Raw genomic sequence first — 22,280 nt, 5'->3', positions numbered from 1 at the left:
TCACTATTTCCTGACCTTCCATTTTCTGTCTTCAACCCTTTCTCCTCATCTCTGTGTAACTAAGGTAGAGTTCCCCTCCTCTAACCTTTGGAAATATTTTTCCCCCTGTGAAATGGTAAAACTCTATCCCAATACCTGTCTTTTAAATGTGGTTTCAACAATATGAACTCTCCTTCACACCAGCCTCCCCCCAAATATTTTGAAGACATTTGATAACAGGGAACAGGGCTTAAGTTTCTGTTCTTGCACTATGATACTCTTTTTTCCTCCCATTTCCCAGTGCTAAATGTAGAGTAAGAACTTCAAAGTCTTTCAATTGAATTGAATTCAGATGATTTCTCCCCTCCCTCTGTCATTAGCAGCAAAATGGAGATTTGTGTGGTTCAATAAATCATCACATTTTATTATTTGTTGTAAGGAAAATATTTTCCAGAGAACAGCATTACATTAGAATCAGTAGATACAGAGAGTAGAGATCAAATTTTCTTCAAGTGCTGATTTTTCAGAAATGTGTGTTTTCAGGTCACTGAAGATCATCTGTAAGCAATTGGTCTTGAAAAAACATAATTTTTGAAAAACCCTCTTACCCTATGAGAGTGACTTAATATGAATGAAAAAATACATTGCTCTAGTTGAATTGAAAATTGGTACATCTCTATTATAGAATTCTAATAATCTTCATACTCAAAAATTAAAAATTTACATGCAGTAAAATTAACCAATGTTTGGGCAGCCCCGGTGGCGCAGCAGTTTAGTGCCGCCTGCAGCCTAGGGCATGATCCTGGAGACCCTGGATTGAGTCCCATGTTGGGCTCCCTGCATGGTGCCTGCTTCTCCCTCTGCCTGTGTCTCTGCCTCTCTCTCTCTCTGTGTCTCTATGAATGAATAAATAAATAATCTTTAAAAAAAATTACCAATGTTCTTTTGAGAACTTGCTACTTCTTTAAATTCACATAGTTATTCTAATAACACTTTCAAAGTCCTAAGTATAATATCTTTTTTTTTTAAGATTTATTTATTTGTTCATGAGAGACGCAGAGAGAGAGAGAGCTGTGGAGATATAGGCAGAGGGAGAAGCAGGCTCTTCACAGGGAGCCCAATGTGGGACTTGATCCCAGGACTCCAGGATCATGCCCTGGGCCGAAGGCAGTGGCCCAACCGCTGAGCCACTCAGGCATCCCCTAAGTATAATATCTTATGAAGCCTCCTTTTTATTTTTATTTTATTTTTTTAAAAGATTTTATTTTTAAGTAATCTATGTACCCAGCATGGGGCTTAAACTCACAACCCTGAGATTAAAAGTCACATGCTCCACCAAGTGAGCCAGCCAGACACCCCTAATGCCTCCTTTTAAAATTCCTTCCTTTAAAATAGTTATCTTTGGGGATCCCTGGGTGGAGCAGCGGTTTAGCACCTGCCTTTGGCCCAGGGCACGATCCTGGAGACCCTGGATCGAATCCCACGTCGGGGTCCCAGTGCATGGAGCCTGCTTCTCCCTCTGCCTGTGTCTCTGCCTCTCTCTCTCTCTCTCTGTGTGACTATCATAAATAAATAAAAATTAAAAAAAAAAGAAAACTGGGATTTCATATCCATTAAAAAAAAATAGTTATCTTTGGGGTCACCTGGGTGCCTCAGTCAGTTAAATGTCTGACTCTTGATGTCAGCTCAGGTCTTGACCTTTGAGTTGTGAGTTCAAGCCCTGTATTGGGCTCCACACTGACCATGGAGCCTACTTTAAAAAATAGTCATCTTTGGATTATTTTATGATTCAGAGTTTTATTTGTGTATGTTGACTGTCTCAAGCTACTTCATATAATAGTGGTTGTATGATGAGTAAGGCAAGAGTGATAGGCAGTGTAAGTATGGATCATCAGTTATGTTTATGCTCAGGCCCTTGAAAGCATGCAAGAGAGAGCCAGCCATTAACCATCCCTTAGAGTGGGTAAAAGCTAAATGAACACACATGGGATGGAAACAAACAACAACCAAGTCATTATGTCCTTGATGACCACTGTGATTGTTGAATTAGCTCTATTTTAAGACTTTTCTATGCTTAGCTCTTTCTCATTACACAAGGTGCAGGAAATCATGTCCTTGTTAATAATGCAAGTGTGGATCTTATCTTGGCTGTGTCTGTGTTACAGTCAATGGTCCAAATCATCAAGGTCACTGCTAGCACAGGCATGCACTACTTCACCACCCTCTTTGTTGCCCAGTTTACTGCTTAAAGTAAGGAACTCAGACTACGAATGGCAGTGCTCACATTCAAGAGTTATTTATCTTCACACATTGCCTCTGAAGTCTTTTCTAAAGCCTAATATTTTTCTATCTGGGACCCAGAAGGCCTTGATCCAAGCTTATAATTTCCAAATAATTATTCAACAGATTTAAACATATGTTTTTCTTCACATACGTAAGCCAAAGTCATTTACGTGGCACAAAACTTAAGCATGTTAACGTCATCACTTTATCTAAAGAGAGTAAAACTTTTTAAATTTCTCCATCAGGAGGAACCACCCAACCCAAGGTTCTGGCATGCATGGGAGGGAAAAATCAATTCAGGAGCATTCTGAAGTCAGTATTCATCATGAAATGGGTACTCAGGATGATCACACCACCTGTCAAAACAAATTCCCGAAAGGGAAAAAGTTCACTTGCAAACATTGCACAGCTGTATGCGTTACTAGCCTCCTTTGACAATTTCACTGACCCTTCCCTTTCTCCCCTAGTCCTCCCTCTCTGTTTCTCACCCAGTCTCCTCTGTTTTCCTGCAAGCCAACATGTTTTACTGAAGCTCTGGACAGTAGTGTGTGTGTACTTGAGTAAGTGTGTGTGTGTGTGTGATGGAAGGCTGGCTGCCTCCACATCAACATTTTGCTCAGAACAAAAGCACAGGAAGTGAGAAATGACTGCTCATTTTTTTTTGTGCCCCTTCTCAATTCCTTCCTTCCCTCTGCTGTTTTGACACAGGCTGCCTTCCATGTCAATGATCCACATATGTGTTTCTCTTCAAAATTCTATTACCCATCAGTATCACTTTCTTTCCAGAGTTTTTACCTGTCCTTCTCACTGGACCTCTTCAGAATTGAAAGTTTGAAATCTAGAAGCGTGAATTTAAGTTTCCATGATAATGATGATGATCATGAACCTATCAAATAACAGTGATGGAATAGCCAATAAAAAAGGACTAGTGTGTGTTGTGCCTTCCATGGACCATGTTTAAATTCAGTTCTCTGCAAGTACTATGAGCTTTAATTAAAATAGAAAACAAATTAAGGTTCTTCAATGTTAGAGATCAACTGGATGAAAAACAGAAGAATCATAGCCTAACATCCCTAAGTGGTACATTTTTTTTTGATCAATGAGGCCTAATGTTTGTTTCTCCTTGCGGATTTATCTAGTTATTTCTTATGAGTTATTTTCCCATTGTTGTGGGAATTAGGTATTAAATATGTCAAATGTCAAACTAAATAATTTCACCAATTAACCATAAAAAAATCAGTACATTGGTAGCTTGTCTCTTACTATCTCTTTTGAATTTAATGATATTTATTCAATTGAAATAATTTATCTTCAAGAGCTATTAATTAACCATTAAGTGTTGGTGTGTTTGTGTTTACCTTTCTGTTCCCGAGGCTTAGTGGTACCTTTTAATGTTGAATAATGTTTTACTCTAGAAAATTAACATTAGGAGGCTGTTGTATTAATTCGGAAATTGATTCAGAAATTTGGTATTAGCATTGTCAGTGTGCTTTCTGACTCATGAGAAATAGTGGGACCAATAAGGTAAGTGTTCAAGCTGTATGAATTAACCTAATGAGCATTTTCCAAATGCTCACTTAAAGAGGAGATTACAAACAGATTACTGTCCAGGTGATTTAAAAAATTGGATATACTAATGAATAAAGAGAAAGAAAAGTGTATACACCAATATATGTATGTATGTATGTATGTATCTATCTATATATATCTATGAGAACCGTATTATTTTAAAGACCCTATACTATTTAGAGAATAAAGGGCTAATTCAGTTGATTAGCTGAATTTACAACATTTTGAAGGAGTGTAAGGAATTTTGCTTGTGGGAAGTCAGCTAATAGGTGGAATTAGAAGCTCCACATCTTATAGGCAGGCATTTGCCTAAAACCCTAGGTTCTTCACTTCTAATGTGGCACTCTTTCTACTCTACTCCCATGTCTCTTTCATTTTTGTTGATAACTTTTCTCTAAATTGTGCATCACTTTGATTTTTAGGAAAAAATAAATAGGTTCGAGTATACGTGTTGCTGTTATATTAACATATATACACTATGACTTAATTCTCATCAAGATATTTAGCCTGCCATGCCTTAACCTAAGTCAAGGGATGTCATGAATACCAGAAATCTTTTTTTTTTAATACCAGAAATCTTTTAAATAAAACTGTGGCATGTAGGAAATTCCTAGAGTAAAAGTAATTTACCCAGACCTGTTTAATATTCAAAACATGCTGCCCACTGGCTTTACCCTTGTGATTTCTATGGGCCTATCCAGTACCACTGGGTAGTATTTGATGAATGGTCCCCTGAACTCACATGAGCATCTCCACAAAGCGAACATTTTTATTCAAGGCCTCAATGTCCTTCATTTCTTCTTCAGTGAGAGAAAAGTCAAAGATCTGAAATAACAGAAATAAGACATTTTTGAAGGTAGGAAATGGGTCAAGCTTGGGATCAGGGAATGAGGCCAGTAGGAAGATCCCTTCAAAAATTTATGAGCATCTTTTTTTTCTTATGAACATGTTTAAAATAATTATTCACCATGACCAAGTGAGGATTTATTCTTAGGCTACAAGAGTAATTCAATATTCGCAAGTCAATCGATGTGATACACCACATTGATAAAAGAAAGGATAAGAACCTTATTAACTTCTCAATAGATGCAGAAAAAGCATTTGACAAAGTACAGCATCCATTCTGGATAAAAACCCTCAACAAAGTAGGGATTGAGAGAACATACATCGATATCATAAAGGCCATAAACAAAAACCCACAGCTAATATCATCCTCAATGGGGAAAAACTGAGAGCTTTCCCTCTATAGTCAGGAACAAAATGTATGTCCACTCTCACTATTGTTATTTAACTAGTAGTGGAAGTTTCAGCTTCAGCAATCAGTCAATAAAAAGAAATAGAAGGCATCCAAACTGGCAAGGAAGATGTTAAACTTTCACTGTTTGCAGACAACATTATACTCTGTAGAAAAACCAAAAGACTCCACTAAAAAATTGTTAGAATTGATACATGAAAAAAGTGGGAGGAGGAGCAGAGGAAGAGAGACAAGCAAACTCTGCATTGGGTGAGGAGCCCAATGCAGGGCTCAGTCTCAGAACCCTCAGGTCACAACCTGAGCTAAAACCAAGAATTAGACACTTAACCAATTGAGCCATCCAGGCGCCCCAGAAATCTGTTGCATTTCTATACACCAATAATGAAGCAGTAGAAAGAGAAATAAAGGAACCGATCCCATTTACAATTGCACCAAAAACTGTCAGATACCTAGGAATAAACCTAACCAAAGTGAGGGGCAATTTATATTTTGAGAACCAGAGAACACTTAGGAAAGAAATTAAAGATGACACAAAGAAATGGGAAAACATTCCATGCTCATAGATTGGAAGAAAAGTATTGTCAAAATGTTTGATCCACCCAAAGCAATCTATACATTCAATGTAATCCCTATCAGCAAAAGATTTTCCACAGAGCTAGAACAAATAATCCTTAAATTTGTATGGAACCACAAAAGACCCCAAATTAAAAGAAAGACCCTGAGTAACCAAAGCAATCTTGAAAAAGCAAATTAGAGCTGGGGGCATCATAATTCCAGACTTCAAGCTATATTACAAAGCTGTACTCATCAAGACAATATGGTACTGGCACAAAAACAAGCACATAGATCAATGGAACATAAGAGAAAAACCCATAAATAAACCCAAAACTATACGGTCAATTATTCTTCAACAAAGCAGGAAAGAATATCCAATGAAAAAAAATTTGTCTCTTCAACAAATGGTATTTTGTTGGATTACTTTCTTACACCATACATAAAAATAAATTCAAAATGGGGGAAAGACCTGGGGCACCTGGGTGGCTCAGTGGTTAAGCATCCACCTTTGGCTCAGGTTGTGATCCTGGGGTCCTGGGATCAAGTCCTGCATCAGGCTCCCTGTAGGAGGCCTGCTTCTCCCTCTGCCTATGTCTCTGCCTCTTTCTATGTGTCTCTCATGAATAAATAAAATCTTTATAAAAAATGGATGAAAGACCTAAGTGTGAGACAGGAAACCATCAAAACCATAGAACACAGGCAGTAACCTTTCTGATATTGGCCATAGCAACTTCTTACTAGACACATTGCCAGAGGCAAGGGAAACAAAAGCAAAAGATGAACTATTGCGACTTTATCAAGATAAAAAGCTTCTGCACATCAAAGGAAACAATCATTAAAACTAAAAGGCAGCCTATGAAATGGGAGAAGGTATTTTCAAATGACGTGTCTGGTAAAGGGTTAGTATTTAAAATATATAAAGAACATGTAAGACCTGACACCTAAAAAAAAAAAAAAAAAAAAAAAATCCAGTTAAAAAGTGGGCAGAAGACGTGAGTAGACATTTTTCCAAAGAAGACATACAGACGGCCAACAGACACATGAAAAGATGCTCAACATCACTTATCATCAGGGAAATACAAATCAAAACCACGATGAGATACTACTTCATACCTGTCAGAACGGCTAAAATTAACGACACAGGAAACAACAGATGTAGGTGAAAATGTGGAGAAGAAGGAACCTTGTTACATTGTTGGTGGGAATGCAAACTGGTGCAGCCACTCAACCCAGCCACTGGAAGGCAGTATGGAGGTTCCTCACAAAGTTAAAAATAGAATTACCCTATGATCCAGCATTGCTGGATGTTTACCCAAAGGATAAAAACATACTGACTTGAAGGGATACATGCACTTTGATATTTACTGCAGCATTATCAACAATAGCCAAATTATGGAAAGTGCCCAAATACTCATAAGTGACGAATGGAAAAAGAAGATGTGGTATCTATATATTGGAATATTACTCAACCATAAAAAGAATAAAATCTCTCCATTTGCAATAACGTGGATAGAGCTAGAGCGCATTATGCTAAGTGAAACAAGTCAGTCAGAGAAATACAAATACCATACGATTTTATTCATATGTGGAATTTAAGAAACTAAATGAACAAGGGCATGGAAAAGAAAAAGAGGGAGACAGTGAACCATAAGAAACTCTTAACCAGGGCAGCCTGGGTGGCTAGTGGTTTAGCGCCGCCTTCAGGCCAGGGCATGATCCTGGAGACACGGGATCGAGTCCCACGTTGGGCTCCCTGCCTGGAGGCTGCTTCTTCCTCTACCTGTCTCTGCCTCTCTCTCTCTGTGTGTCTCATGAATAAAATATAAATAAAATCTTAAAAAAAAAAGAGAGACTCTTAACAATAGAGAACTGAGGGTTGCTGGAGGGGAGGTGGGTGGAAAATGGGCTAAATGGGTGATGGGCATTAAGGAGGGCACCTGTTGTAATGAACACTGGGTGTTATATGAATCTCTAAATTCTACTCTTGAAACCAAAATTACAGTATGTATTAACTAACTGGAATGTAAATAAAATTGATACAAAAATAATTGTTAATATCTTTGTTTCAGTTCTGTCAGGTATTTCCTTTTAGTCCTTCATATATGTTGAAGCTCTGTTATTAGTGACATACACATAAAAGATTATGTCAAAAAATTTATGTCAAAAATTTACATCAAAAATTTATGAATATCGGGATCCCTGGGTGGCGCAGCGGTTTGGCGCCTGCCTTTGGCCCAGGGCGCGATCCTGGAGACCCGGGATCGAATCCCACGTCAGGCTCCCAGTGCATGGAGCCTGCTTCTCCCTCTGCCTCTCTCTCTCTCTCTCTCTGTGTGTGACTATCATAAATAAATAAATAAAAAATATTAAAAAAATTTATGAATATCTGCAAATGTGAAAGAAGTTGGGCTGGTGCTGGGGGGCCACATCCCCATGCAGAGCTGGGGATGGTCTTTGTCTTTGAGACACTTCTGCTGGGTCCATCTTGCAGGACATTCCAAATACTCTGCAATAACATATATTCAGGACACCTAAAATTTCAAGAGTGAAGAATTTTTTATTATTTCTGGATGAGATGCTGAACTTCTGATTCTGGACTATGGCTTTTGTGCACTTGTATTTAAAAATATTCCCTAGTCTCTAAATTTGCTTATGTATTTTTAACTTTTAATTTGCTTTATCTTCTTTTTTTTAAGATTTTATTTATTTATTCATTATAGACATAGAAAGAGAGAGACGGGGGCAGAGACACAGGCAGAAGGAGAAGCAGGCTCCATGCCGGGAGCCCGACGTGGGACTCAATCCCGGGGCTCCAGGATCACACCCTGGGCCAAAAGCAGGCACTAAACTGCTGAGCCACCCAGGGATCCCCCTTGCTTTATCTTCTTAATCATTTTCCCTATCATTTTTAATAGGTTTTCTACTTTTTAAATCTATTACATTTTCATTGATTTATTTTTTCTTAGCTTGTAAATTTTATACTCTTGTTCTTTATTAACATTTTAATATTTTATTTTAGCTTATTTGTTTTTAATATTTGCTTTGTTAATAATTATCTCCTCTTTATTGCCTTATCTTGTTATCCCTTCATTTTTATTTTAGTAATTTATATTGATAAATTTTAATTATATAAGTAATACATAAATATATGCTTTTTTAATGAGAAATTACTACAGAAGTATATTGGCATGCATGGAATAATAAATGAAAGGTCCTCTTGTTACCCACCAACCCTAGTCCTATTCTTCCTAAAAATTCCTTCCAAACATTCAACATATAAGTAAGATGCAATAATTTATTCCGCAACTTTTTTTCATGCATATAATATATCTTGGTGACCTTTTCTGTCAAAATAGACTGATTTAAATTTAATCACTGCATCCTAACACAATTTACCTAATCCCCCATGGATTGCTTCCAAGTGCTCTTTTCAGGGAATGATTTTCTTTGATTATTATTATTATTTTTTTTTTTATAAAGGAATTTTTTTAAATTTTTTATTTATTTATGATAGTCACACACACAGAGAGAGAGAGGCAGAGACATATGCAGAGGGAGAAGCAGGCTCCAGGCACCGGGAGCCTGATGTGGGATTTGATCCCGGGTCTCCAGGATCGCGCCCTGGGCCAAAGGCAGGCGCCAAACGGCTGCACCACCCAGGGATCCCTTTCTTTGATTATTATCCAAATATTGAGTTTATGAGATTATATAGGGAATCAAAAGTTTGCATTACATAGAAACAGTCATGAATGAACTAATCACTTATAAAATAAATCCTTACTCAAACCTTCTTTTTCAGTGTTGGTGAGTCATTTTCTGATTTCAATGAATATATAATGTAGAATGAAGTTGAAAATCTTGCCAAAGATGCAAGATTTCATGAAGTCAATGAAAGTGATCTTGGTTTAGGGATGCCTGGGTGGCTCAGCGGTTGAGCATCTGTCTTTGGCTGAGGGTGTGATCCGAGGGTCCAGTATCGAGTCCAGCATCAGGCTCCCTGTGAAGAACCTGCTTCTCCCTCTGCCTATGTCTCTACCTCTCTCTGTCTCTCATGAATAAATATAGAAAATCTTAAAAAAAAAAAAAGATCTTGGTTTGCTTTAATTACAGGTAAAATATTTTCAAATAAGAATCTGATGCAGTTAAAATCTACTTTAGTAGATGTATCAGAAGAGTGTGACTTGAAAAAAAAATCAAAGGATTTACAATATTCAGATGAAGCCCTGTGAAATTTTACCAGAATTATTCTTTTTATGATCACTTAGCAAAAACCTTTGTGAAATAGAGAACATCACATTGTTATTATGTAATTTCATCTAGCATGTTTTTAAGAATGAATACTGATTCATTCAGGTTCTTCTAAGATTTAGGACACATATACAATTGTAACCTAAATTTTGTTGAATCTAAAATAAAATGATTCCATGATTTTCAATTTTAATTTTTTTTAAGTAGGCTCTACACCCAGCATAGAGCCCAATGTGGGGCTTAAAATCCTTGCCCTGAGATCAAGACCTGAGCTGAGATCAAGAGTTGGACGCTCAAGTTACAAGACAATCAGGCACCCTTTAGTTTTAATTTTAAGGTAAATTTCCAAATTCTTCCTCTCCATTCTTTCTATGCAATGTTTTTCTTTATTTTATATGAATTTTCTTTAAAAAAAAAAAAGATTTTATTTACTTATTCATGAGAGACACAGAGAGAGGCAGAGACGCAGGTAGAAGGAGAAGCAGGCTCCATGCAGGGAGCCCAATGTGGGACTCAATCCCAGGATCCTGGGATCACACCCTGAGCCAAAAGCAGACGCTCAACTGCTGAGCCACCCAGGCATCATTTTATTTTATATGAATTCATTTTATATGAATTTTAATTTTTTTAATGACACAAATTATCCTAAATTATTCACTTATTTAAGATTATATATAACTGAATACCTGATATTCTTTCACGACCCCAATCTACTTCTCTTATAGTAAAGATTTCTAGAAACAAAAAGTATTAACTATATTAAATGCTGTTGAAAAATCTACCAGGACAAGGACAGAGAAGTGATTATTGGATCTAGCAAGGTGGAGGCCATTGGTGACCTTGACAAGAGCTTTGTCAGGTTTCAATGGGTTTAACAAAAAGTAGGGGAAAGGGACTTGGAGACAGTGAGGATAGAATTCTCTTTTTAAGGGGTTTGCCGTAAACAGAAAGAAATGGATAATAGCTGGGGCGGGGGTGGGGGGGTGGGGCGCGGGAAAGAGTCTAGATTGGATTCTACCTTTTAAGACTGGAGGTCACAGCATGTTTGTATGTTGATAGGAGTTATGCAGTAGAGAGATAATGCAGGAGAGAGGGGGATTTTTGAGGGGTATAGAGGAGTTATTAGGTATTAGTAAGGCAAGTTTCCAAGGAATAACAGTGGGAATTAGTGGCTGAAATATATAGGACAAGATCATTGTGGGGGAGGAGGTTAAAGAACTATTAGGCCAGGTTATTGGAAGGATCATCCATATTTATGTTGAATTTACTAAGAATTGTGACAGGAGTAGTTTTGGAGAGAAGGAAAGTGAGTCAAGAGATAAAACCTTCGGAGATCCCTGGGTGGCTCAGTGGTTTAATGCCTGCCTTTGGCCCGGGGCGTTATCCTGGAGTCCCGGGATTGAGTCCCGCATCGGGCTACCTGCGTGGAGCCTGCTTCTCCCTCTGCCTGTCTCTGCCCCTCTCTCTATCATGAATGGGTAAATAAAATAAAATCTTTTTTTTTTTTTTTAAAGAGAGATAAAACCTTCAAGGAATGGGGGTCAGTGGATGATGGCAACAAGGCAGATAGTGGGTGTTAAAATTTGATTTTTTGTTATTTTAATGTTAACAATATACCACTTTTTAATTTTCTTCATTCTTTTAATTTAATATAGTTTTTTGTTTTTAACTTTTTATTATATAATTTTTATTTGTATGACTTTTTCTTCTCATTGTAAACATATTTAATTTTCTCTTTATCCTTTACATTTTGTGGTTATTTCCCATTATTTTATTTTATTTATTTTATTTTTAAATTTCTCATTATTTTAAAATATTTTTAAAGGTTTACCTCAGTTCTAAAAGAGAATAAATTTCTATTTTGTCAATTTTTGGTTTTAATAACCATCAAAATCTGTGGTTACAGGACAAGTATAAACCCTATAGAGTGGTATTGGCTGTGATTTCCACTGTCATTTTCCTTGTAGATTGGTATCTCCTTCATATTTTTTTTGTGGTATGTGAACCTCTGGACTCAATTTCCGTATTATCAGGGCTATGGAAATATACGGAATAAAACAAATAGTTGCAAAACATTTTTAAGGAGAATGATAGTATCTCTAGTACAAAATTGTGATTCACTAAATGACATAAAGTGCAAAGGCTTTAGACTTCCATTGCACAGACCACTAGTAACCACTCTCATTTTATTTATTTATTGATTGATTATTTTATTTATTTATTCATGAGAGACACAGAGAAAGAGAGAGGCAGAGACACAGGCAGAGGGAGAAGCAGACTGCATGCAGGGAGCACGACGTGTCCCGGGTCTCCAGGATCATGCCCTGCGCCAAAAGCAGACGCTCAACCTCTGAGCCACCCAGGCATCCCACCACTCTCAGTTTCTGAACAGTAAAATTTTGAGTCCATGAAAACATTTGTTGCAGGTGCATTAAACTTGTTTGTTTTAATTTTTGATGAACTAACACATTAGCCATCTAGTTAGCTTATTTTTTTTAAGATGACTGAAAACAGTGTCAACTACTTTTAGCAAGAAGGATTTTGTTAAGTGTTAAAATACTGCCAGTAGTGGCATAACTGTTTATCATTCTTTCCTCTTTTTGCTAATAACAGTATCCCCCTTTTCCTTTTATGAATTTCTCCTCCATCACCTAGTAGGGCTATTTGTCATGAATTCATTTCCAGCACAGGAATAGAGGTGTAGCCCAGGGGGCCAGTCAAAGTATCTTATTCACTGGATATAGTCATTAATATGGGAGTGGTGCATGACCCAGAAAAGGACAATCAGGGGTTGATAGAGATCCTCACAGAAGCCTTTATCTGTGATCATCTTCACTGAGTATGAGTAATAGATTATTAGCCTGGAGCTGTCAGGGACTGTTGGTGCCATCATGTAGATACAGAGAAGGTTGGGAGAGGCGTGGGGAGTGTGGAGGGAGGAAAAGAGCTCAGTCCTTTTATAAATCATTTGAATACCTGTTCCTGGTCATGCCCGATTTATCCATGGACTTTCCAGTTATGTGACCCAATAAATCATGTCTCTCTCTTTCTTTGGTAAGTTTGAGTTGCTTTCTGTCATACAGTAGCAAAAAAGCTCTGAAGATAAATTGTCTAATATCATGAATATCTTCCCATGGCAGCACTTATGTTTTCACTCTATTATTTTAAAAAAAAGGGTATATAATATTTCATTGTTTAATTATAATTTGTTTTATAAGATTCTACTGAAGATTGTTTTCAGTTTTTTAAAGTGATAAATCATGCTGTAGTAAACATCCATATATGTGTGGTTAAATATAGGACCAAGATTGTTTGGGTCAAATAGATATGTGGGTTGGAAAGGTGACATCCTGCTCCTTCAAATCTTATATAAATTAATGTTTCTAACAGGAGTATATGAAGGTGCCTGTTTTCCTACATATTCAATATTCTGATTATTTTCCTAACTCAGGGGATAAATCTGGTCTTATTTTTATCAACTTACTTTTTGAGATTATTAAACTTATTAAACTACTTATTTTATTTAGTAAAAACTTATTAAACTACTGAGATTATTAAATTTATAAACTACTTATTGAAACAAAAACAACTTAGCTTTTGAGATTATTAACTGATCAGTCATTAATTAATTTTGCATGATATTTTTCTATGGCTGTATTTACCTAGCAGTTTAGTCTTGAGTAGTAGTAAACTAATCATGCCTTTGTCTAGCGGCCTCTTCTCACCTGTAAGTTATGAGGCTGATTCCAAATTATTTATAGAGGAGATAAAGGCAATTAGCATTCATGAAGTCTAATGATCCTCTTCAATAATGTCCAAATTTGTCCCCAGCAAATAAAAAAAGAAGATGGAAAGTTTCCTATTACGAATTTCAAATTTTATATCTTCTATTTCTGCTGTGCTGGTGAAGTGAGTAGGTAGTGCCAAGAGTCAATAGGTTAAGGAAACGGAAGAAAATAAGGGAGCTAGGTAAAGTACAAACAGCAAAGCAATCCCCAAAGTGCTGGGAACTGTCTCAAATTCACCTAAAGTTAAGTTCAGATATAAAAAATGTGGGTTAGAGAGCAGGTGTACAATAAAATATGAAGGCATTACGAGTTTCTTATTAATCTGAACAGAAAATTCTCCAAAAAATAAACAAACAAAACAAAACAACTCTACTTTCTACATTTCCAGAAGCAGTTATCTTACTTGAAAGTTTTCCTTGATCCTTTCAGGGTTAAAGCTTTTAGGAATAACAACCACTCCTCTCTGGATGTTGAAACGCAAAACGATTTGAGCTGCTGTCTTCTTGTACTTTTTTCCCAGTGCGTTAAGAAGTTCATCCTTTAGCAAAGGTGGGGAAGATATGTTCACCCTTAAAAAAGAAAAAATCAAAACCTGCATCATATTTAGCTCAAGTAATGAGAACAGATGGTTAGTCAATCACCTCCCTCCTCTGGCTCCCTATCCCCCTGGCCACCTACCACTTCAGGTCACCTGTAACCAATTTCTCAGAGAGCAGAGCACTCAGTGAAGAGTTGCTTTTAACATGAAAAGATCAAGAGAGGCAAATTTATAGAGCTGCCTCTTTTGGAGGGTAAATGGTATTTCTTTGATGGGTCTTACAGAGAGAACTGGGTTGGAAGTAGGCATATGGGGAAGGCAGGAAGACCAAAGTGGAAGAAATAGAGGCACAACTATTAGAGTCATCTTCACGTAGAAATATTTCTACTTAAGCCTATGGAACACATCACAGCAGAAGTGCTATACTGGAATACAGAAATCCAAAAACTCTAAAATTTCAGTATATGGTCATGGAGACTGTCAGATAATACCTAAACATTTGTGGGGGTATATCCCATGTTTCAGGCATTGTTAGGTAATTTCATACATACAGTGTAATAAATTCTTATACCACCTTTGTGAGGAAGGTTTTATTAGCTCCAATTTGTGTATATAGAGAATGACTCAAAGACTTTGTTACTTTCTTAAAATCACAGAGCCATATAATCTTGCCAACCAAGTAATTCACATCAGTTTCATACTCTACACCAAAGGAAACACTGCTGAAGAGATATACAGCATTGCTTACCAGGTTGGATTCCTAGAAGTCCCCAAAGGGCTGTATGCAATAATGATGATGTCATGCTGTTGGCAAAATTTCAAGAGTTTTGGCTGGGTGAAATACGGATGGCACTCAACCTACATGGTTGCATTAGAGAGCAGAGCACAAAATTAAAGCCTTGGAGTGAATGCAGTTTTACACAGTTTTTAAAAATTTCTTCAATAAAACCCATTTAAAAGTATTATGGATAATGAGGCAAATGCTAAATATTATTCCTAACAAGGAAGTTGGCATTGTTTATTGGTGAGATTAATTAAAACATGGTTACTGAGGTCACCATCTGTAGAATAATCCTAAGATCAGTGGGAAGCAAATTCAGTTTTGTCAAGTTAGCATAGTTTAAAACTTTGAAGGAACAGACCTATCTAGTCACCATTCTAGCAAGCACATTTTTTTTTTCAAATACAATTTTCTGTAACAAAAAAGCAGTCTCAAGGTTCAGATTACAGCCTGGTAAGTAGAAGTGACATGTTGCAAAAGCCCTTTCTCTGCAGCTATCAGGCATCTAAGAATATTTTCACAAGAGGTAGAATATGTATAAAATGAAATTTAAAGATGAATTGTGTCGTCTTGGCCAAGAGTTCTTTACACTGTCCAGTGCAGGCCTGCATTCATCTTCAGTATCTTACTGGCAAGATTCCTGCATTAAAAAGTGCTTGTGTCATAAAGTTCTTCTCAACATGTCTTCTTAACCACTATGGTAATATTTGACCTATGCTTTTCTTTCCTTTTTGGTTTAAAATCAACCAACGCTGAATTAAAATAATTGAAGTATATACTTATCTTGATTGTCTGGAATAGTATTTGGTGAGTTTTATTTCTAGAAGGTACAAGGAGATGCTACTGATGAAATGGCAAAGGTAAACTGGGCCTCTTTGTAGTGGGTCTTCTTTCTTCTTTCTGTTCTCTAATTTGATACACTTTTTTTTTTTCTGACATAATCTTGTTCCTTTATCCTAAGAAACACTTGTGGGCTTTCCACCCCTTGGAACATTTCTTAAATAATTCTAGAAAGTAACACAGACTAAAAAAAGGCAGGAATCACACTCTTTAGTGTTTCCTTCCTTTATCTCTCTGACTTCCAACATCGCTTTCTACTTTTTCATTTCCAATCTTGTCTATTATTGGTAGACTAGTCTCTCCAAGACATGTGTTTTATCACATCACTTCACTGCTTAGAAACTAAGTATGAATTCCTTAATTTAATGCCCACCTGCTCATTCCAAATACAAAATTTAAGGACTCCTTTCTAATCAGACTGGTGTGCTGTTGCATGTCTCTGGCCTTATTAAATATGTAGAAGTATGTAGGTATACATCCATATGTATATGTGTATGTGTGTGTTCATAAACACATTGAACGTTTTATAATCTACTCTTTGAAAAAGGACTTCATATGGCTTATACCAACATGTGTGCATAATAAGGCTATCACAATTAGAAATAGAACAAATAGATAAGTGCATGTTGAATCTATGACTGAACAATCTGTGAACTGAAATCTGAGAGATTAGAGAGAGTTGCATTAGGCAACATACTAGAAACATCTGCTCAATGGGAACTTTTGAGTTAATATATAAACTCAAATAACAGCATAACAATATAATATAAATCTTTGCATAGAGAGTTGTTAGGTAAAAATCCTAGGGCATATCACTAAAGAGACACCCAGTGAGGGAAATTCTGGGGGTGGGAGTAGATAAGTTAATAAGATCCAAGTGCATACGAACTCACAGAGAACCATATTCCTTCTTTTCAGAGCATTTATCTAAGTTTCTAATTACCAATAACTTTTGTGATTGATTCATATCTGCTCCCCACTAGGCAGCTAGTGCCCCAAGAGGAAGGGCTGTATCTGTCATTGGTCTCTTATGCATGCCTAAAGCATAGCAAAGTGACTGGCATAAAGCAGGTGCTCAATGACTGTTGAATGAAAACAGTAACAATACAGAGAGAACCAAGTCAGCATCTTAGGAAGGGGCTTCATCAGGGCTGCAGCTTGGTGGGTCATTTCAGGCCAGTGGATGATCCTTGTTTGGTATGCTGGCACTGGATGCTCAGTTTCAGGTAGAGGGTAGTGATAGTTTCTGTTGTCACTTGATGTCATCATTGCCCTGAACTAGCTCATTTCCAAGGTGAAGCATATCTAAGCACACTTGCTTCTGTCTTTCTTAGGAGCTGGTTATAGCCCTTTGTGGATGGGCTAGTGGAGATTCAGTCTTTACTTTTTCTTGTTTATTCTGTAAAATTGAGGTCACTTGTCAGTGTCTTGATATGTCTGGGGCTTTTACAACACTATTTGATAGTGCAGAACTTCAGATATCAAGAATCTCACAAGGTGAAGTTAAGCTGGCTCTTACGACAGGTGAGTTCTTTGACTTGACTTTTTTTTTTTTTTACTTTACTTTCTTAAAGATGGTGGTGCCAGAAAGTGGACTATTAATTTGCATTACTATTTCCCCCTTTATAGCTTACTTTCTGAAAATTGGAACTGCTGAAAATGAATGATGGTTATGACCTGTTCCTCCTACCCTTCTCTCTTAGACAGACTCTGTGAAGGAAGACAGTAACCTCATTCTGTGTCTTTCTTAGAAGAAGTGTGTTGAATTTTCATTTAAGTTACTCAAAAAATATATATAGATTCCGAAGTCAGGACACCTGTGATTTAGGCATAGTGAATAGGGTTAGGAAAAACTGAAGAATTTGGAGATCTTGCCTTTCTCCCCACCTCTCTCCCTTCGTTTGTTACTAGAGTTAGGTTTGTGAGATTAAATGGCCTGAGGTAGAGCCACAGTCTCCTTTGAATTAGGCTGGGAAAACACTGCATGACAAATGACCCACTAGGAAGGCATTCAGAGAGATTAAGTGAGGGACGGAGCCTGGAGACACCTTTGTGTAGACAGGCATCAGAGGTAGTACTAAGGAATGCTCAGTTCATGATTGGATTGTTTGTTTCTTTGGTGTTGAGTTTAAGAAGTTCTTTATAGATCTTGGAAACTAGCCCTTTATCTGATACGTCATTTGCAAATATCTTCTCCCATTCTGTAGGTTGTCTTTTAGTTTTGTGGACTGTATCCTTTGCTGTGCAAAAGCTTCTTATCTTGATGAAGTCCCAATAGTTCATTTTTGCTTTTGTTTCTTTTGCCTTCGTGGATGTATCTTGCCAGAAGTTACTGTGGCCAAGTTCAAATAGGGTGTTGCCTGTGTTCTCCTCTACGATTTTGATGGACTCTTGTCTCACATTTAGATCTTTCATCCATTTTGAGTTTATCTTTGTGTCTGGTGCAAGAGAGTGGTCTTGTTTCATTCTGCTGCATGTGGATGTCCAGTTTTCCCAGCACCATTTAATGAAGAAACTGTCTTTCTTCCAATGGATAGTCTTTCCTCCTTTATCGAATATTAGTTGACCATAAAGTTCAGGGTCCACTTCTGGATTCTCTGTTCTGTTCCACTGATCTATGTGTCTGTTTTTGTGCCAGTACCACACTGTCTTGATGACCACAGCTTTGTAGTACAACCTGAAATCTGGCATTGTGATGCCCCCAGCTATGGTTTTCTTTCTTAAAATTCCCCTGGCTATTTGGGGTCTTTTCTGCTTCCACACAAATCTTAAAATAATTTGTTCTAACTCTCTGAAGAAAGTTCATGGTATTTTGATAGGGATTGCATTAAACGTGTACATTGCCCTGGGTAACATTGACATTTTCACAATATTAATTCTGCCAATCCATGAGCATGGAATATTTTTCCATCTCTTTGTGTCTTCCTCCATTTCTTTCAGAAGTGTTCTCTAGTTTTGAGGGTATAGATCCTTTACCTCTTTGGTTAGGCTTATTCCTAGGTATCTTATGCTTTTGGGTGCAATTGTAAATGGGATTGACTCCTTAATTTCTCTTTCTTCAGCCTCATTGTTAGTGTATAGAAATGCCACTGATTTCTGGGCATTGATTTTGTATCCTGCCATGCTACCAATGGGCAAAAGACATGAAGAGAAATCTCACAGAGGAAGACATAGACATGGCCAACATGCACATGAGAAAATGCTCTGCATCACTTGCCATCAGGGAAATACAAATCAAAACCACAGTGAGATACCACCTCACACCAGTGAGAATAGGGAAAATTAACAAGGCAGGAAACCACAAATGTTGGAGAGGATGCGGAGAAAAGGGAACCCTCTTACACTGTTGGTGGGAATGTGAACTGGTGCAGCCACTCTGGAAAACTGTGTGGAGCTTCCTCAAAGAGTTAAAAATAGACCTGCCCTACGACCCAGCAATTGCACTGTTGGGGATTTACCCCAAAGATTCAGATGCAATGAAACGCCGGGACGCCTGCACCCCGATGTTTCTAGCAGCAATGTCCACAATAGCCAAACTGTGGAAGGAGCCTTGTGTCCATCAAAAGATGAATGGATAAAGAAGATGTGGTCTCTGTATACAATGGAATATTCCTCAGCCATTAGAAACGACAAATACCCACCATTTGCTTCAGCATGGATGGAACTGGAGGGTATTATGCTGAGTGAAATGAGTCAATCGGAGAAGGACAAACATTGTATGTTCTCATTCATTTGGGGAATATAAATAATAGTGAAAGGGAATATAAGGGAAGGGAGAAGAAATGTGTGGGAAATATCAGAAAGGGAGACAGAACATAAAGACTCCTAGCTCTGGGAAACAAACTAGGGGTGGTGGAAGGGGAGGAGGGGGTGGGGGTGAATGGGTGATGGGGGCACTTGACGGGATGAGCACTGGGTGTTATTCTGTATGTTGGTAAATTGAACACCAATAAAAAATTAATTTATTTAAAAAAAAGGAATACTCAGGCTCTGAGAATGAGTACAGAGTGATAATATTTTATGTGCCCTTGTTCATAAAGTCTTTGAAGAAACATAAACATCGGGATCCCTGGGTGGCGCAGCGGTTTGGCGCCTGCCTTTGGCCCAGGGCGCGATCTGGAGACCCGGGATCGAATCCCACATCGGGCTCCTGGTGCATGGAGCCTGCTTCTCCCTCTGCCTGTGTCTCTGCCTCTCTCTCTCTCTCTCTCTCTGTGTGACTGTCATAAATAAATAAAAAATTAAAAAAAAGGAACATAAACATTTTGCAAATTATGCTTTTGATTTATTCTAATGGGAAAATTAGTTTTTAAATATGTGAATTATGAATTACACAAGGTCTTCAGGTATGTATCCCTTATATATAAGTTGTGACCACCCTGTATAATGCCCACAATATGTCATCATGTTCCTGGGCTGAAAGCTGTTTGAACTAAACGTGTGTTTCTGGAGTGTAGGTGGTCATACCCCAGGCATAGGGTAATGGCAGGTGGCCAGTAGACCTGCACTTTGATCTGCACCATCTCAAGAGTATTGATATACTCTGCTTTCCATATCATGAAGCAAACAAACAAGCCTGGGATATGATCTTCCCACATGTCTTGTTTCCTTTGCAGGGTACATTTGTGAAGCTGTTCATGATTCTTGTGCCAACATATCAGGGTATTTCTTCCTTGGCATGAGAAGACACACTGTCAAATTCTTACTCCATTTTTCCTTCTGAGGTCAAAAAGCATCATCTTTCTTTGTACATTTGTAAGAAAAAGTGTGTCATTTTGGCCTTTTATAACAAAATATTGTCCTTGGGGGTGCAGGAGGGAGATGAGCTGGTGAGAGTTAGGGTAGGAATAAAGGGAGAGATTGAGATCAATTAGGAAGTCAAGGGTTGTTGCTCTCTGCTCCTTAGAGCATATGGTATAGTGTTGGCTTAGGTGTCAATTAGGAAGTGATCCTTCTAAATATAGCAACACTTCTATTTTAGCTGTGGGCTATTGTCATGATAGGTAATAATTCATTCTTTCTGTTATGAACTCAAACAAGACTGTTTTGAGTTACTAAATATGATGAATCAAGCAAACAACTCAACCATAACTCCAATACATGAATCTTTACCCTAAGGGCATTTTTAAATGTAGCCTCTTAGTGTTTTATGAAGTAGAGTGAAGAGAGTATCATTATCCCCATTTAACAATATTTTGTTGTGATTATAAAAATAACATATACTCCTTACAGAAAATTTGGAAAATATAGAAAAGCATAAAGAAGAAAACAAAATTCACTTGTAAAATTCACAGGCAGAGTTAACCACATTTAGTATTTTGATATATTTCTTTCCAATATTTTTCCTATGCATGTTTTTATTTTATCTTTATTTATTTTTATTTTTTTTAAGATTTATTTATTTATTCAGAGAGAGAGAGAGACAGAAACACAGGCAGAAGGAGAAGCAGGCTCCATGCAGGAAGCCTGACGTGGGACTTGATCCTGGGTCTCCAGGATCACGCCCTGGGCTGCAGGCAGCGCTAAACCGCTGCACCACCAGGGCTGTCCCCTGTGCATGTTTTTTTTTTTTTTTTATAATTTTTTTTTTAAATTTTATTTATTTATGATAGGCACACAGTGAGAGAGAGAGAGGCAGAGACACAGGCAAAGGGAGAAGCAGGCTCCATGCACCCTGTGAGCCCGATGTGGGATTCAATCCCGGGTCTCCAGGATCGCGCCCTGGGCCAAAGGCAGGCGCCAAACCACTACGCCACCCAGGGATCCCCCCCTGTGCATGTTTTTAAATAATGTCTTCACATCAATACTCTATTACATTTTGTATCCTGGTTTTTCCCTTTAATATTATCGCCACTGCTCTTTTGCTCAAAAATGATTCGAGAACTTCTTTTATTAAGATTTTATATTATATGAGATTTATAATTTATTTAAATATCCCCCTAATTTTTCATATTTGTGTTGTTTCCTTTTTTTTCCCCTCTTGGCCTTTATCAACAGTGCTGTGACAAACACACTTGAAAGCTTTCAGATTTTTTTCACAAGGATAAATTCTTTTTTTTAAGATTTATTTATTTATTTATTCATTCATGAGAGACACACAGAGAGAGGCAGAGACACAGGAAGACAGAGAAGCAGACCCCCCACAGGGATCCCCACCCTCCCCACCAGGGATCATGTCCTGAGCCTAATGCAGAGGCTCAACCGCTGAGCTACCCAGGCATTCCCACAAGGATAAATTCTTAGGAATATAAGACTGTGAACAATTTTTAAGGCTCTTGACAATTATTGCCAAATTGCTTCCCAGTAAGGCTGAACAAATTTGCACTTGCTAGCAATTCATCACTTGCTTATATGGAACGTTATGTTAAAAAACAAAGCAAAAGCCTTGCTGTTTTGACACAATATAAAATAATACTTTAAATTTCTGTAATTATCAGTGCAGTT

General features: G+C 37.5%; 1 protein-coding gene across 12 annotated transcripts in view; it reads right to left on the bottom strand.

Moving 5' to 3' along the window:
• Positions 1 to 382: 382 nt before the first annotated feature.
• LOC112650929 (aldo-keto reductase family 1 member D1) overlaps positions 383 to 22,280 on the bottom strand; it is a 128,042-nt gene continuing 106,144 nt past the window's right edge. For all 12 annotated transcript variants that reach the window (XM_049094989.1, XM_049094990.1, XM_035699703.2 and 9 more), the window contains 4 exons: positions 14,964 to 15,073; positions 14,081 to 14,246; positions 4,574 to 4,656; positions 383 to 2,618 (listed from right to left, as the gene is read on the bottom strand). In XM_049094989.1, the coding sequence (XP_048950946.1) occupies positions 2,576 to 2,618; positions 4,574 to 4,656; positions 14,081 to 14,246; positions 14,964 to 15,073 (402 nt within the window). In that variant the 3' untranslated portion in view covers positions 383 to 2,575. The remainder of the gene's footprint in view (positions 2,619 to 4,573; positions 4,657 to 14,080; positions 14,247 to 14,963; positions 15,074 to 22,280) is intronic.

The sequence above is a fragment of the Canis lupus genome, chromosome 16 (assembly GCF_003254725.2).
Source record: "Canis lupus dingo isolate Sandy chromosome 16, ASM325472v2, whole genome shotgun sequence".
NCBI lineage: Eukaryota > Metazoa > Chordata > Mammalia > Carnivora > Canidae > Canis > Canis lupus.
This window is presented reverse-complemented; position numbering and strand designations above follow the sequence as displayed.